Source organism: Hyperolius riggenbachi, chromosome 6 (genome assembly GCF_040937935.1).
Source record: "Hyperolius riggenbachi isolate aHypRig1 chromosome 6, aHypRig1.pri, whole genome shotgun sequence".
NCBI lineage: Eukaryota > Metazoa > Chordata > Amphibia > Anura > Hyperoliidae > Hyperolius > Hyperolius riggenbachi.
Window position 1 is genome coordinate 93,286,008 of NC_090651.1, and position 18,784 is coordinate 93,304,791.

General features: G+C 43.1%; 1 protein-coding gene across 2 annotated transcripts in view; it reads left to right on the forward strand.

The window, feature by feature from the left end:
• Positions 1-18,784, forward strand: part of NMNAT2 (nicotinamide nucleotide adenylyltransferase 2) — a 182,891-nt gene that overhangs the window by 51,905 nt on the left and 112,202 nt on the right. For both annotated transcript variants that reach the window (XM_068239673.1, XM_068239674.1), the window contains exon 3: positions 4,056-4,145. In XM_068239673.1, the coding sequence (XP_068095774.1) occupies positions 4,056-4,145 (90 nt within the window). The remainder of the gene's footprint in view (positions 1-4,055; positions 4,146-18,784) is intronic.

Sequence of the window (18,784 nt, forward strand, 5' to 3'; positions counted from 1 at the left end):
TCTCCACACAATAAAGCGATCACAAAGGGGGCTTTTAGGGTGAGAGGGTCTTAGGGTTAGGCACCACTAGGGGGGTCTTAGGGTTAGGCACCACCAGGGGGGTCTTAGGGTTAGGCACCACCAGGGGAGATTTAGGGTTAGGCACCACCAGGGGGGTCTTAGGGTTAGGCACCACCAGGGGAGATGTAGGGTTAGACACCACCAGGGGATATTTAGGGTTAGGCACCACCAGGGGGGTCTTTAGGTTAGGGATAGGTACAGGGAGGGTTCTGTGTGAGAGTAAGGTTAGGTTTAGTTGTAGTAAAATGTTAGTAATATTTACTAATATTTTACAACAGTTATTACGAACACACTTTTTTTTTTTAACAAACGTAATTATAAGTTTCACTTTTAAAACAGGGAAGATTATCGTTTTCACAATTTACGATTTCATACACATTATTAAATGTTTTTTAATTTGTAAAACATTATTTGTAAACGTTATTTGTGTATCGTTTACACCCCACAACCTTTTTTCCCGACGCCCTTTTTGCATGTACGCCTTTCCCCCTACCTCCCCCATATGGCTTCCCTGGTGTTCTAGGGCTTCACCTCCAATATATCTTTCTTGATGGTCTAGAGAGGGCCAAATATAAAGCAAAGTAGGGAAACCACTTGAGGGCCAAACTTAATGGCTCTGAGGGCTAGATTTGGCCTGCGGGCTGGATTTTGACATGTATGCTCTCGAACATAATTCCTGTATGTGGAATACTCATTTATCAATAGTCTGATCTGTTGAGGTATCAATACCTTCTATACCTCATTGAGGTCCTCCGATTCTCTAAACATAGCCCAAAATGCCCATGTTTTTTTTTAAAAGCATCAGACCTACTAAGTGCTGTGTGGGTCAAGTCTTCCATCAGATATACAGTAAGTGATCTAGCTCTTGGACTAACTCATCCGAGCTCGGGGGCAGGACAACTCTCTATTTACGTACTAGTACACATTTAGCTGTATTCAGCATATGCTTAACTACAAACCTCTTGTAGGATTTCATTGACCAGTCGTTGTGATGTAGAAGATAAAATTCAGGTGTAAATGGAGTGTTTTGTTCTGTGACATGCTTCACTAGTCTCTCTACCTTCTTCCAGAACTCTACCAGTTGGGGCAGGTCCATAAAATGTGCAACAATGAACCAATGGCTCTCCCACATCTCCAGCATATATCATCATGGTCTGGGAACATACAGTCTTATTTGGAAGTAGCCCCACCAATCTAGACCAGGTTTCCCAAGCCTACGTTGGAGTTCCGTTAATGTCAGCCAATCACCCTGGTGAGTGATATCAGCCAGTGTCAGAGGGCACCACTACGTAATGGTAAATCTCGGTTATCAATTAATGGCAGCAAAGGCTGCGGCCATGGTGAGAGATCTGAGAATTTTGTAATTTTAGCAAACACCTGCACCGTACGTGCAGACAGAGGTGGGAGGTCCTTTTTCAAAGAAGTAAATTTTGTGTACCAGAGTTGGTTAGTTAACGGTGCGGAGACAAATCTTGCTCCAAACTCACCCATTGTTTGTGAAGGCTATGTCTCCCCAGTCCACCGCTCTAGTGAGAGCTGCCACAAAACAGTAGTAGATAACATTGGGTACAGCCAGCCCACCAGCTTGTTTTGGTTTTTATAGAATTTCCCTTCTAATTCTTGAAGGCTTTTTCTTCCATATATATTTATTTAAAGCTGACTGCGCTTGTCGAAGGAATAGCATAGGTATTGGCACTGGGAGAGTCTGAAAGAGATACAGCAACCTGGGCATTATGTTCATTTTAATTACTGAAATCCTTCCTAACCAAGGCAACTGAGGAAGTACCCATTTTTTTGAGTCTGCAACAAGAGTTTTCAGCATAGACGGGAAGTTATGAGCATAGATATTGCCCTGAGAGTCCAAGATGTATGTCCTCAAGTATTTAAGATGTTGGGGCTTCCATTTAAAGGATAAGCTGTGTTCCAGTTGGTGTTTTACCGTCTCAGCCAGCCCCACAATAAAAGCCTCACATTTGTCGTAGTTAACTTTAAAGTAAGAAAGTTTGCTAAATCTATCAAATTCCAACATTAAATTAGGCAGCGTTGTTAGAGGATTTGTCAGGAAAAATAAGAGGTCATCTGCGTAAGCCGCAATTTTATGTGCCTTTTTACCAATTTCTATACTCGGCACATGAGGGTTGTGACGTGCATGGCAGAGGAATGGCTCCAGCACCAGAGCGAAGATCAAAGGAGAAAGGGGGCAGCCCTGTCTTGTGCCATTAGTTATATTGAATGGAATGGATAAAATTACATTGACCTTAATGCGGGCGGGAGTACATCGCTTCTATGCATGACGTCATCTTGACTCCTAAATTAATATCTCCCAGCACTGCCAGTTCCCCTGATCGAATGCTTTTTCTGCATCCGTTGATAGAAGCATGCATGGCATATTGTTCGACTGGGCGAACATGATCAGATCTAAGGCTCTCATTGTGTTGCCACGTGCTTCTCTGTTGAGTATAAAACCCACCTAGTCCCAATTGACAAGATAACCCATATGCTCGGCCAGTCTGTTAGCTAGAAGTTTTGAGAAAATTTTCAAGTCCAAGTTTAGTAGTGATATCGGATGATAACTTCCACAAGCTGCTGGATCTTTATTGGGCTTGGCTATTACAGTCACATGAGATTCTAGTGTCTGTAGTGGCAAGGGAGCTTCAATGTCGGGATCTGCCAGGGCATTGAATAATTTACACAGGTAAGTGGCCAGGATAGACTTAAACTTTTTGCAATATTCAATGGGATACCCATCTGGGCCTGGCGCTTTACCTGTCTTTATACTCGCTATCACCTTTATAATTTCTGACTCAGAGAATGGAACCTCCATGTCTTTCACCATTTCTTCACTCAATTTCGGCATGTTAGCCTGTTCCAAATATTTCAGCATGTCTGAAACCGGTGCCTCTCTCAAACCTTCCCCTGAGACTTGACATAGATTGTAAAGTTTGGCATAGATATCTCGAAATCACTGTGTTGATGTCAGGCATGGACTCACCCCCACCGCCAGCGGTAGTGCGAACGCCGCGCTCGCGGCTGACGTCATCGGGACCCCGAACTTCCGGTCTGTCCCGGCGGCATCCTCCTCCGCTCAGCGTACCACCAGGAGCATGTCTCAGCAGGGCAGGGCAACGCGCGCACGCACGGAGCGTCACGCCCTTTATGCCCTGAGGAGGAAAATCACATGAGCAGGCTGCCGGGACAGTTGCCGCCTCCTTCCTGACATCATCGGGGGGGGTGGAGTTTGCTGAAGTGACAGTCTGCATTTAAGCAGCAGACTGTCAGTATTCTGTGTCCGCTGTAGCGATCACACCTGTGTTAGCTCTCGGATCCACAGTATACTTATATATTGGTACTGCCAATATATAAGTACTGGAAGAAACATACCATTGTGATTTATCTGTGCCTTTGACCTTTTTGCTCGTTCTTGACCTTGCTCTTGCCTAATCCTCTTGTACTTTTGCCAATCTGATCTCCTGTTGCCGACCTTGCTGTACCTCACGTTTTCGCCTCTGATCTGTGATACTGTACCTTGATATTCCGATCTCCTGTTGCCGAACCCCGGCTCGTTATTAAACTCCGTCCTAGCCTCCTGATTCTGTACCTTGCTTTATTGATACTCTGTTGCCGAATTTTGCTTGTTTCACTATCCTCCTCCAGCGGGCCCTTGCCGCTGGACGGAAGTTGCCGCTAGCAGTGTGTCTCGCCACTGCGTAGTGCCTATTACTGTTGCACCAATCACTATATACCTTGAGTGGGCAGGGGTTAGTTTATATATCGGATTGTCGGTGAGACTGCAGCTCACCCATAATCAGATATACGTCTGTGTGCCGGTGATACTGCAGATTACCGGTAATCAGACACTCTCTGCGTCCACCTATCGTCACAGATCGTGACAGTTGAATATATTCTATCCCAGATATTTGTTGTACTAGTCCATTTTCAATGTTACACATGCTATCTGCAGATTAATAAATAATTTGAAAGTCTTCATATTTTAGCTTTGATTCAGTCCTTACCTCAAGCAATGCTGCTTTTCCACAATAAAGCCTCAACTCAACTGGTGGACATTTTCTTCTGTGACACGTACGGTAAGTAGCACAAGGGTGAAATGTCAGCCCACGGGTATTTTTCACCTTATACATCAGAGCAATTTTCACCTCCCATTCATTCGCCAATAACTTTATCACAAATTATTACATTGAATTGATCTATATCTTGTTTTTTTCTGCCACCAACTAGGCTTTCTTTAGGTGGTACATTTTGCTAAGAATTATTTTTTTCTAAATGCATTTTCACAGGAATAGCAAGAAAAAAATTGAAAAAATGCATTATTTCTCCGCTTTCGGCCATTATAGCGTTAAAATAATACATGCTACTATCATTAAAATCTATGTATTTTATTTGCCCATTTGTCCCAGTTATTACACCATTTAAATTATGTCCCTATCACAATGTATGGCGCCAATATTTTATTTGGAAATAAAGGTGCATTTTTTCAGTTTTGCGTCCACCATTATTTACAAGTTTATAATTTTAAAAAATGCTCATAATACACCTTTCACATGCATATTAAAAAAAAGTTCAGACCCTTAGGTAACTATTTGTTTTTTTGTTTTTTATTGTAATTTTTTTTCATAAAAAAATTTATTTGGGTAATTCTTGGTATGGGAGGTAAACAGTTAATTTTAAATGTAATAATGTGGGTTTATTTTATAAAATAAAATGTATGTAGGTGTGTTTACTATTTGGCCACAAGATGGCCACAGTGAAATTTTTTTTTTTAGCCCTGGAATCGAAGTGCTTATTTCCAAGAAGCATATGGAGGACGGGAAACTTTTTTTTGTCAGAAAGACGGCGGCTTCTGATGAGAAGCCGTCGGTCTTTCTACAGGGGACTTAGATGAACGAATGGGAACTATGTTCCCATTCATTGATCTCCGGGCTAACAGGGGCGTGCACGGGAGCGTGCAGCAGCACAGCAGCAGCCACCTGGACGTGACAATCACTAATCCATAATCTACTCACTACTCATAATACTCATAATCCATAATCTACTCACTTCAATTGTCCTTTAAAAGTGCTTAGGAGGATTCCCATTAAGCTGTTAAGGGACCGATGGGGAGCCCCAGTGACATTTTCAGAGATGCTTTGCCAGGGCCTGCCCTGACCACTGTGACAGCCGCCAGCACTTGCCCCTCCCCCCCACACACACACACACACATACACCTAGCACCCACCTAGTTGCACCAAAGCACCCACCAGGGGACCCACGACACCCTGCCCTGACAACTAAACCCCCCCCCTTTGCACGTGACACCTACACCTGTCAGCTACCGCAAGCTAACCTCTACATCTTGCTGTCAACCCTTGCCCTACGCTCAAAGGGAAACCGAAACCCCTAGTAAGGGCATCTTTAAATTTGCCACCAGGGTTTCCCATTGTTTTTTACACTGACCACTCGATCACAATTTCTGGATTGAAAGGTTTGGTAAAATTATATCATTAATGGGCATCTTTAGTAAAGGGAGGAAGGGGTGCAATTTATGACTCAGGCTCAAGTCTAACTCCATCCACAGTTCTACATAGGCTCGCTTTAAACTACTTTGATTTTTAGAAGCACAGGGAAAATCATGACTTAATGTGTGGGCTGTATTTATATACATACATTTCGCTTTTACTTTATATTGCGCTATAGATAGAAAATAATGAGTTCTTGGTCACTGAGATCATTGATGAAAATGTCATGGTTTTTAACTGTTTTATGAAGCTGAAATAAAACAATTTATAATTAAAGATGCACTTTGGTCTAAACAAGAAGAGGAATTTACAGTAAGTGCAGGAAAAGGTGATGGTCATGTGGATTGGGGTAGGTTAGTATGTATAGGTTTTGGGTTAAGGATGGGTATGGCTGGCTGAATGTAAGACGTTTGAATGTTTTATACATGCTCAGAATCTAGATCAACAGGATAATACACCCCCCCTTTTCATTGAGGTATACAAGTTAAATAAGATGGAATGCTGTGGCTAACCCGGAAATGGGAAGGATGTGTAAGGGAGAAGTTTATGGTATTTAAACCACGCATAGATATAATGAAATTATAAAACAAACCTTAATTATGCTTGTTCAAACAATGATGATGACACTTTGCAGCGTTGGTGTTTGGCTATCAAGCTACTACGCCATAAGTTGACAACCTCCCCATACCAATCACTAGTGTTGGGCGAACAGTGTTCACCACTGTTCGGGTTCTGCAGAACATCACCCTGTTCGGGTGATGTTCGAGTTCGGCCGAACACCTGGTGGTGTTCGGCCAAACTGTTCGGGTTCGCCCGAACGGCTCAATGCCTGGCCGAACAGGGCCCCTGTTCGGCCGAACAGGGCCCTGTTCGGCCGAATACGGCCCCCCTATGGGGTCGCAGGCATAAGGGGGGATCATGCCCCGATCGTGGGGGAGGGGGGGTCGGAAATTCCCCCCACCCCCTCCGCTAGCGCTCCCCTCTCTGCCCGCTTCCCCATACAAAAGTTTAAGGAAAGTAAAATAATACCGGTGGTAGTGGCTGGCAGTGGCACTGTGAAGTGAGTCAGGAGGAGGAGTCCGGAGAGTGACGCGTTGAGGGAGGCCGGGCAGCGGGCGGTTCAGCGGTAGTACCCTTGTGGTACTTCCGCCCTTTCTCTGACCTCACATCCTCTGCATACGAGGGTACGCGTCACGCGTACCCTCGTATGCGTCATCACGCAGAGGATGTGAGGTCAGAGAAAGGGCGGAAGTACCACAAGGGTACTACCGCTGAACCGCCCGCTGCCCGGCCTCCCTCAACGCGTCACTCTCCGGACTCCTCCTCCTGACTCACTTCACAGTGCCACTGCCAGCCACTACCACCGGTATTATTTTACTTTCCTTAAACTTTTGTATGGGGAAGCGGGCAGAGGGGGGAGCGCTAGCGGAGGGGGAGGGGGGAATCCCCCCCCCCCCCGCGCGATCGGGGCATGCTCCCCCCTTATGCCTGCAACCCCATAGGGCCCCCAAAAGCGGGATGTTCGGGGAGTTCGGGGTTCGGCCCGAACATGCCGAACATCGCGGCCATGTTCGGCGAACGTTCCCGAACCCGAACATCCAGGTGTTCGCCCAACACTACCAATCACGCATCTGAGTTTGAAGGGAAAAAAAAGAAAACAAAAAAAAAACATTTCTTTGTTACAGGTGGTACAAATTCTAAAATAAATCTGAACTGTTTCTACTTCCCCCTCCAGAGGTAAGTCTCCCCCAGAGAGTTTTTTTCCATTACAGGTTTTCTTTAAAAGGCATGAAGAAGTCTCTGATTGCCTGGTTGTGATCTCACCTCTGCTTATTATCTGAGCTAAAACAGGATATAATAATGATCACATCATCGCAACTAGCTAATCAGAGACTTACAAATCAATCAAACTGATTACATGCTTCTCCATGAATTCTTCTCAAAGAGAATCTTTGTAGAAAAAAATGATGAACGCCTGGTAATATTTTTAATCTTAAAGTGTACCTGAGATGGGGCCCCTTAAAAAAAATGTATATATACCTGGGGCTTCCTCCAGTCCCCCTCAGGCCTGATCGCTCCCTTGTCGTCCTCAGCCGCCTTCACCTGCAACTGGCCCCAGAATATTCTCCAGTCGGCGCAGCCGCAGTCTGGCCAGGCGTGCTCCCCTGTCTGACCTCCGTTGCCGGGAGTGTTCTGCGCCTGCTCAGTAGTATTCAATAGGCAAAGAGCGCTCCAGGCGACATGAATGCGTAGCAGTGTGTGTCTGGCAAGGCCGTGCATGCGCAGCTGGCCCCAGACTGGAGGACCGGGGCCAATTGTGGACAAACGGGGAGTCGGAAGTGGACAGTGTGAGAGCGATCATGCCGGAGGGGGCTGGAGGAAGCCCCAGGTATGTATATTTTGCTTTTATTCGCCCATCTTAGATTCCCTTTAACGCAAACGTGAATTAAAAATTAAAAGTCAAAATAAACATACACACGGCATACTTACAGGATAGTCTACTCACCAATCTCTTTCTCGATGGAATTCTCAGTCCTCCATTTTAAAGATGGCGATGAACCAGGGTCAGCTTCCAGGTCAGTACACGTTTAAACTGCAAAATTGCCCACTTGAGCCATAGGAAATCATGGGCATTACCTTGCACATCAGTTGTTCTTTCAGTTATAACTAACAGCAAACTGATATATTTCAGTTCTGTCAAAATCTTGTCGGAACTGGAAGGGATCGTTGTTAGGAGAAAATGGTGAGCTTGTGAGAAGAACTGATGGCGAGGTAAGTATGTAATATTAATTTGCAGGTACATCATGTGTTTATTTTAAATTATTTTACTCGGTTCAGGTTCACTTTAAATAATCCTGGACCCACATAAACCCCAGCTGAGCCACCCAGAGGAAGGTAAAAAAACATGGACCATTTTACTATGACTGTAGACAAACAATTCCTTAAGGACTCCCTCATCACAATCAGATAAAAATATCTAGATCTCAAATCTTTCATTGTTGGAAATATAGCTAGCCAGGGGCGTTACTAGCCCCAAAGATCAGCGGCATGTGCCCCGGATCTATTCTGGGGTGCCCTGGATGTCAACAGCAGAGCAGAGTCAACTGTGGTGCCTCAATGGCGGGTATGCTGGGAGCAGTGGTGCCTCTATGTGGACATATTGGGTGCTGTGGTGCCATGCTTGGCGCTATGATGCTTTTATGGGGGCATGCAGGGAGCTGTGGTTCTTCTATGGGGCATGCCAGGAGTTGTGGTGCCTCAATGAGAGGCCCATGGGGGAGTCCACTAGAAGGTCAGGGAACTGCCAGATAACCTGCCTAGTTATGTTTAAGTGACACAGCCTATTTATGTGATATGCTGCATTTGTTTTTATATTAATGGAGAGGGGGCTTCATCCAACATTTTGGCTGGGGCAGGCCTACTTAGATTGCTTTTAAGTTAATGTAAATTTGGCCCCACCCATGACCCCAACCACATCCTGGTGCATGGCCACACCCATTTTCTGGCTGCGGTGCCAAAGTGCCCCAGATCTCTCAGAATCCTAGCAACGTCCCTGTAGTTAGCTCTGTATATTACTGGTCATATGGTCTTACAGGGCTGTTTCTTGGGCTGTGGGCAGGGCGACCACCCTGGGTGCAGACCGGCAAGTAGAAGAAGGGGAGTGCTGACAGAAAGACATAACCGCTAGGGAGCTGGTGACGCTTGCTACAGCCAAAAAAATTACCAGCGCGATCACCTTCCATGTCTCCTCCTGGGCTGCCTACGTCAGACGTCAAGCCATCATCACGTCACCACTGCGTGATGACACCTGATGTACTGTAGCGGTATTGCAGGCTGTTAGTGCATGGCACCCATGGAGGAGTCGGCTTTCCGGGCTCTCTTAGCCTGTGTGGTTTCCTGGTCCCTGTTTTCTCCTGGATGAGTGGCTGGTCACTATGAAGTAGGCACATCTACTTGTGACCCATGGCTGTGTGACTACCCCTAAAGAGTACGGGTTCGCAAGTCCGCAGAGGTGGTAGGAAGGGGGCGCAATTTTTACACCCTCGCCCTATGTGCAATTCAGCCTAGAAACTGCCCTGTGGTTCTATGCAATAAAAAATGTGAACCAGGTGAGATGAGGTGACATCAGAAAAAAAACACTTATGTTTCCAGAGATGGGAAATTTGAATTCTGTAGAAGCGTAAAACATTTCTGCCTCCTGTTTTATTTTGTATGATTCTGTCATAGGTCAAATCGTGTACTCGAAATTGCCCATCTCTGATGTGTTCACGTAGAGGGCCCTGTCATTATAAGCTCCGAATGTCTCAAGTTCAGATTTACATCTGATTAATCTTGTGAGTGGGAACCTTTGATTCCATCTGTTCAGAACACTAAAAGCGGACTATTGATTTGAAAATAGTTTTCTCTGGTTACCAGCAGAAGCTCGGGTGTATATCAGGGCCTGCCAATTGTTCTAATGTGAAATATGTTGTCATGAAAGCGGTACGGCAGGGAGGCGTTTCATCATCTCTATGCAGCTTAACTTCAAGGGAAATGCACACTAAATCAATAGGAGAGCAAGAAAGAGAAAGTGCAAGAGATAAGCTTTACAGAAGAGGTCACAGCAAAAGAAAACGTTTCTTTTCTGCATCACCTGAAGGGATTATATAGGAATAAAAAAGAACCCAAGATATCGTAAAAGTGATATATTTCAATGGCTAACTAAAAAAGATTTAGATTGAAACTTTCAGATAATTAGTCCCTTTCCTCAGGCAGATGTCTAAGCAGGGCTGGTTCTAGACTTTTTGCTGCCTGAGGCAAACTAGTGAGGATACGCCCCCCTGAGCACCCGACAATTTGCACCGCACGTTATAGGTGCGGTGAGCCCCCCCAAAAACACACTCAGTATAGGTAGGTAGCCAGTTATAAGTGCCCCCAGTGTTGATGGTAGCTAGGTATAGTTGCCCCCAGTATAGGTTAGCCAGGTACAGTTGCCCCCAGTATAGGTTGGCCAGGCACTCTCTTCACTTCCTGTTTCTGCCTGGTGCTGCTTCCAGACTTATGCTACCTGAGGAAGTCGCCTCACTTGGTATCACGGGCCTGCTCATAAGGGTAGTTTTCTGCTAAATATTTAAAACCATAAGCTATTCAGGTTCCAGAGTACTATATGTTTGGGCCCATGTTTATAGATCAGTGATCTGGTTGCAACAGTCCAGATATTCTTTGTTGTTGCAGTTGTTCCTATCATTCAGGATTTTGTTGAGGAAAGAACTCAGATTTTGTCCTCTTAACCGAGGTGCGTTAACCACTTTGAAACCCTTGCTACGCTTATCTACTCCCCACAAAACTTCACCTGAAGCTCAGGGGAGTAGATAGGCGTACTTGTGGTTAAACAGTGTGCTGTATGCCCAATAAGCTATCTGATTATGTATATAGGGTATCATTTTAACCGTGACAAGTGAGAGAATAGATTTTGTGTTGTTTGACAACTGAGGGCTAAGTCATGTGATTTTTTTTTTACCGGAAAACGGAATGAAAAGCAATAAAACTGTTATTTTCATGTACTCTGTACCCCCAAATAAATACTTGTAAAAAAAAAAAACAAAAGTGACAGCATTGAAAAGAGAATACATAGTTACCCTAGGGACTTAGCTTTTAAAATATGTATGCCATGAGAGTGTATTACTGTTAATCATGAAGATAAGGGCTTTTAATTACTGATAGAATACAATGAGAAAACAAAAAACACAAACCAGAAACTAATATATTATCGCCATACATTGTACTAGGAACATTATTTAAATGTTGAGATAACCAGGACAAATTAGCAAATACAATGTGTGGGTTTTAACCTTGTTTATTTGAAAACTATAGTGGATGGAAATGGAGAAATAGTGTATTTTTTCTTTTTTTTCTCATTTTTCCCTTTAAAGGAAAGGGAAACCTTTAAAAAAATAAAAATCCATATTCACTTACCTGGGGCTTCCTCCAGCCCGTGGCAGGCAGGAGATGCCCTCGCCGCCGCTCCAGAGGCTTCCGGTCGTCTTCGGTGGCCGACCCAACCTGGCCAGGCCGGCTGCCAGGTCGGGCTCTTCTGCGCTCCAAGGACGGGCTCTTCTGCGTCCCACGCGGGCGCGCTGACGTCATCGGACGTCCTCCGGGCTGTACTGCGCAGGCGCAGTAGTTCTGCGCCTGCGCAGTAAAGCCCGGAGGACGTCCGATGACGTCAGCGCGCCCGCGTGGGACGGAACATCTTATAGTCTGAAAAATAAGGTATACTGTATACTTACATGTCACCACTATATGTAGACACTATAAGTAATTTCTGTGTTTCACTGATGATAATGCCTTTACAATCCAAGAAGCAGAGGCGTAACAATAGACCCTGCAAGGCATACAGTTGCAGGGGGCCCCAGAAGCCGCAGGGGGCCCAGTGAGGGAGAAGTTTTTTTCCCTGTTCTGAGAGACTGACAACAACTAAGAGCAAGGAGAGAAAAAAAACCTTCTGCCCTCTGCACAGTTGATCTAAATGAATGCATCTGTTCAACCATTGATGAGATATCATACAAAGATTTGTAGACAGTCCCTATTCAGTGTGCAGCAGGCTCTTACCAGCCCCAACCTCTCTACCCCTCCCCAAGTGCTCTGTCCTGAAATGATGCTGGAGAAGTCTGCAGAGCCAGTTCTGCCCCATCAGAGATGGACAGAGTGAGTATAATAAGCTGAGGCTGGGAGCACACTCGTCTGTCAGTTTTCTGTATGCATTTTCTGCACACCATGTGTCTGTATGTGTGAAAACATGCACATTTTATCACAGAACCTAATGTAATTGATAGAGAAAATGCATGCAGTGCTTCACTGCTGTCTGTTTTTATCTGCATAGGGAAAACACATTTACATGTGCATTAGCCAAATGATTAACATTGGTGCTTAGTTTACCTGTGCAGAAAGCGAGGGGGGGGGGGGGGGGCTTCATCCAAAGTTTTGCAGGAGGGCCCAGTGGTTTCTAGTTAAGCCCCAGCCAAGAAGTACAATTATTTTTTACCAATGGGTTTATAGCAATGGCCCGCTCATACCATAGGGAAAGAGTATACTTCAAATCCATAGGGATGAGGGCACAGTTGAGAGTAAGGACTCCTATCTCAGTACCAAATGACGCTATGCAAGGCAGCTTTCACAGGAATCATCAAAAGTTCCAGAAGAAGTTAGGGTATATACCAAAAAAGAAGTAGATCTGTGTAATGCAGCTTCCTAAATTATTTGAACCATATATAGAGATCATTTGTATAAGGACTGATTCTCTTGGAACCTAGAATATTTTATTTATTTATTCCTTAACATGGATTTTTACATCCAAATCCCCTCTAAGCAACATGTATAGTATTTATTTATTTTTTACATTTTGGTTTTGGTTGCTGTGCGGAGGGTATCTGCATATCTGCACTATGACTAGAAGTATCTTCCAGTCATATACTGTACATCAGTTACATTCCTTTGATGATACTTGTGGTCATACATTTGGGTGGCACAGTGGAAGTTGCAGTGCTAACATTCTGACTTTGCTTTTTCCTTTTTGTGACTGCTTTTCTGCCTGCTGTAGTATATGTATGAATCAGGCTTTTGATATTTGGACAGTGGGAAAACTTTCCTTTGGAAAGAATAGGTTTCTGTCACTAGCCAGTTTTAAGGGTCTTATGAGACCTTGAATTCTTCCCAACTCACCTTTTTAGCATATCACTGTCCTTAAAGGTGTCCATACATCTTGGTGATTTGGCTGTACAATTGACTATTCAATTAGATCATTTTATCAAATGTTTCAGTATTAATAATAATAATTATAATGCCCAATCGATGAAAAGTGAAAGATATCATGTTGAGTCGACCAACCTAGTCAATCAAGCAGGATAGAAGATGTCAGTCGATTGCACAGGAATCGGCTACTCTTCACATATCACTTGATTGACACTCACTCGATTTTGGCATTCAGAGCATGGAGGCACAATATCAGTCAGATCGATTAGTGAAGGCGAATCGCATAGGATATTGCTTGTAGTGTGTGGGCCACAAGTTGATTGACTTTCATTTGATCACGCAAGTTTATCTCCCAGTAAAGTTGATCGCCTAGTCGATTAAATCAAAACTGCTAAATGTATGGCTACCTCAACACCTGCCCAGTGCCTAGCTCCTAATAACCCCCCCCCCATAACTCTTTCCTTTAAGCATAAACCTAACCTACACCTTTTAAACAATAATTTTATTTATTTACTTATTGTATTTCTAAAGCACCAACTTATTACGCAGCACTGGACATTAGTTAAGGTTACAGACAATATTTAGGGGTGACATACAGCAGTATGACAATACAGGAATACATGCAAAATAGATCACGCAGCACAGTATGAGTACAGGAAATGCTTAGTCAGTCCCTGGATGGGAGCATGGAGATTAGGCCAGTCGAGTTCACTCAGATCCATAGGATGGGTGTGCGGTGATGAAGGTGCGTGATCAGGTAGGACACAGAAGGAGGAGGACCCTGCCAAAGACACAAAAGGTAAGGAACGAGAGTTCAGCTGTGGGTTTAGAACACTAGTGAGGTATGGTAGGCCAGAGTGAAAAGGTGAGTTTTGAGGGCCTTCTTGAAGATGTTGAAGGAGTGGGCTGCCCTAATGGGTGGAGGTAGGAAGTTCATTGGAGGAGCGCTGTGAGTGGCTAGGTGTGTACCTCTGAGTGAGATTGGAAATGTAGGTTGAACAGGTTTTGTGGACAGATTTGTAGGTCACAGTATCTTGAATCTGATTCTGGACTGGATAGGAAGCCAGTTTAGCTACAGTATCTCATGATCTATCTTTAAAGGACAAATGAAGTGAGAAGGATATGGAGGCTGCCATATTTATTTATTTTTAAACAATGCACATTGCCTGGCTGCCCTGCTAATTCTCTGCCTCTAACATGCAGATCACCTGTTTGACTCAAGTTTGACTAGATTTGCTGCATGCTTGTTTCAGGTGTGTGATTCAGACAACTATTCAGGCAACTGGTATTGTTTAAAAGGAAATAAATATGTCAGCCTTCCAGTGGCGTAGCTAAGGAGCTGTGGGCCCCGGTGCAAGTTTTACATGGGGCCCCCCAAGCACTCTATACATAACAATTGATACGGCGCACCAAAACCTGCCAAGGACAACCACAGTGTTGGAGGTGCAAGAAGGGGATGGGGAACAGTGTGTTAATGATTACAAGTATTTAGAGCATATATAGAAGTGATTATTACCAGCACAAGACCAATAGAGAGCTAATATTGTGCTTGAAGGAGAGCCCAATGGGGCCCCTCTGGCCCAAGGGCCCCGATGCGGTCGCTACCTCTGCACCCCCTATTGCTACGCCCCTGCAGCCTTCACAGTTCTATCACTTCAGTAGTCTGTTAAAACTCAAGATACTGTGTTAACTTGTTAACTCAAACTGGACATTTTTATGTGTCCAGTTTGAGCACTGTTCTTTCCAACAGGAAATACTGGTGTGTCCTGTCAATCAGCGGAGGGTTTGCACACTCTCCTGCCATTCGTTCACGGTGGGATCCACATGTCAGTGATTGGTGAAAGGAAACATTCATAATAATGAAAGTAAAATCTAAAGTAAAAAACAAAATTAAACACTTCCTGGTAACCCAGGATAGTGTTTATAGTGGTCAAAAAGTAAAAATTAAATTAAAAAAATAAATAAATACATTTAGTAATTGTGACTATTTTATTAAACATAACCCCCCCCCACCCCCTCCCCCCACACACACACAAACTCCGTAGTTACCACAATATGTATGTCGGGGGGGAGGGTGTATATTACCAGTAATTGGCAAATAAGAGCTTGTAATTATTGATAGGTTTCCAAAAAAAACAAAAACATAAAAAAATACACCTTTATTTTCAAATAATATATTGTCCCATACATTGTACTAGGAACATAATTTAAATGTGATAGCTTGGACAAATGGGCAAATAAAATATGTGGGTTTAATCTATACTATCATTGTTTATTTTAAAACTATGGGGTATGAAATTGGAGACAAGTGTATTTTTCTTGTTTTTTCCTTGTATTTTTCTGTAAAATGCATGGAAAATAAATGAATTACTGAAAAAGTATCACCCCAAAAAGCCTAATTTGTAGCATACAAAACAAGATCTAGATCATTTTGGTGTGATAATTTGTGATAAAGTTATGGCCAAATGAATAGGAGGAGTGCTGTCTGGGAAAATGGCTCTTGGCTGTAAGGGTAATATAGCCTGTGGGGTTAAGTGGTTAAATCTATGTTCAGCTATAAGGAGTGATGGTTTGAAGTTGCCTGTTGATTATATAAAATGTGGCCTGTGGCCTATTGATTATATAAAATCTCAATGGATGCAGAAAATCTGTTCGTGCATTTACCTTCTTCAGTGTTTGTGCAAATGACTATTAGTGTTTCTGAACTGTTTGTCCTGTTTCTCAGGCAGTATTGATTTACAAATTAAACTGATTGTTGTTGGTAACAGGCATACACACTCTGAAAACCTCAGGCCCTAAACTAGGGATTTTATTTGTATTACTAGAAGAGCTATCCAAAGCTAAATGAAGATTGTAACCCAATAATTTCACTTGTTCTTGCACCAGTATCACATGACTATAGATTGTGGGAGTTGACCAATGCGAACAGGTTGTTGAGAGACGAAGGGGCAAGCAAAATGTATGACTCAGGCATGAGTCTGCACTCATAAATATTTAAGTGCAGATTCACCTTAATCCTTTCCCTACACAATAGTTACCCCCTCCAACCCTAAAGGTTCATACACATGTGTAACTTTTCCACCCAACTATTGTTCCAACGTGGTGTTTTTGACGATAGTTGGGCGCGTGTACGGACAGCAAACAACTAGATGACCAACTGATAATGGGCAGTTTTCCCGATCCAACTGGCGAATCAACTGACCAACTCTCGTGCAGGTTGGCCACGTGTGTACAAGTTGTTTGAACAACTTGTTTTTGCTTGAATGCGGATATGGTGCTCGTGCAGTATTTAAATTAGTTGGTTGTTTAGTTGGTCTGTGCATGTGTACGTTCTGGCCGTACAAACAAGTCATGTGGTTCGTCATGTTGGGTGGTTGGCCGTGCATTAAGTTGCATGTGTGTTCGCACCTTAACAGATAAACCTAGTCTAACCCTAAGCTACCCCTAGCATATCTCAACACCCTAGCTCCTCACACAAACCTTACCTTGAATGCCCTTGACAACCCCCAAAAGTTTCAATACTTGCCCATCAGATGACGACTATTGATTCATATGTCTATGACACTGGTGCCCAAATGATTTAGTATCCAAAAGTAAGGTTTCAGTGTTATGACCACTTGATTTTTAACTTAATTTATCTGTTTCCAGGCCGTTTCCAGACCACCTGCCAGACTTCTCGTTTCAAGGGTGTTTATTGATATATATCAAAAATCTTTAACAAATAAAAATACAAGAAGATCCCCACGCAGGGGGTATGCAAGTTAAAAACATAGGAACAATAAAATACAAATAAACAACAAAATATATCTATTATTATATCTTAAAATCTCATTGTTAAATTTGTATACTAAAAAAATGTACATTTCAATAGTAAAAAGGAAGGAAAGGAAAGAGTTGGGGTCAATAGAATAGATGGAGTGGATTAAAGGATGGTCTACGAGTGGGCAACCCACAACATGCCAATAGACACATCCAGTGGATAAAGAAGGAGAAAAGGGGGTGGATAAGAAGGAAAAGGGGAAAAGGTATCTTAGCTAAAGATAAACCTTTTCTAATGGGTCTAATCAAAATATAACTACATCCAAACACACACATAACAAAGATCATAATGACATATAATAGTTAATTAAAATTCAAAATAGTAATACCTAGGGCCTTAATACCTAAGACCTAAGTAATACCTAAGGCCTTAAATGTATGCAAGGTATATGATAGACTCACATTGTTCTGCCACTCTATCCATGGTGCCCATATCTTAAAAAAAATGTTCTAATGAATAACTTAAGGTGGCAACTAACGGTACAATTTTTTGTGAAAAATCGTTCGAGCGATCAGAAATTCGGATCGGATGAAAAATCGTTCACTACACCATCAACTAACCAATCATTGCTTCCTATCTATCATGACCAACAAGTAAATCCAAATTTTGGTTCAACGAAACGTCAATCGGACAATTGTTTTTATAATCGTTCATTATCGATTGTGCCCATCAATTGAGATTATTTACAACCAATCCGATCAGAATTTCTGATTTCTCGAATGATTTTTCGCTAGAAATTGGACCATTAGTGGCCAGCTTAACTTTAGTCAAAATATGTTCTGATAACACGGTGTCATTCAGTTTGCTAAACACCAAGTCTGGGAATAGAACATTGGATTTCCATTGAGATGCCAAGTGTCTTTTTGCTCGAGCCAGAATATGTTGGATTAATTTGTGAGAAGCATATGAGACCACATTTGTCTGCTCCATGTTCCTATTCTTGACCTGTTCACAGCTGCATCTCTGCCTCCTGAATTGGTACTTCATCTTGTTTGCTGTCTGTTCTCAGCTGTCATCATTGAAGTAAACAAATGGGCCATGACTCGTCTTGCAATGAGGACAGCTGAAAACCACATCTCCTTACTCCCCACACCTGAGGATGAACCCACTCCTCATACTGATGACAAAGGATCTCTATCTCTCAGTGATGCACACTCATTCTGACTCCTGCTACCAAGGATTAGTAAAAGCACTGGAACATCATTGTGCCCTTTTGCTGCTCCCTTTAAGCTGCCAGCAGAGTGATGAAATGAAAGCAACACACATGATTACTGTACATCAATCCAGTGATGACCTCATATAATGGCTGGGACACAGTTCAGCATCCTTTCCTTGTTTGCGCTACAAGCTTGTCTCAAACCTAATTATCAGGTACTGTGACCAAAACAACCCTATCTGAGCTTTTTTTATATTAAAGCTCTCACTGAAGCCTTTATTCAGATTTGATGGGTATTTATATGCATTTCTGTAGCTGTTTAAGTGGACAAATCCAGAAACATTTTAGTGTTTTACTGCCTTGCTTGGAATTACGTCCATTATCTTCTCTATTGAGAGGGTCAGTTTAATTAGCATGTTCTCTGCTGAGCCCTCTAGCTGAACAACAGCATGATGGGCTTTGACTATTATTTTCCCTAATTACCTGGCCGTCAATTCTATCTCA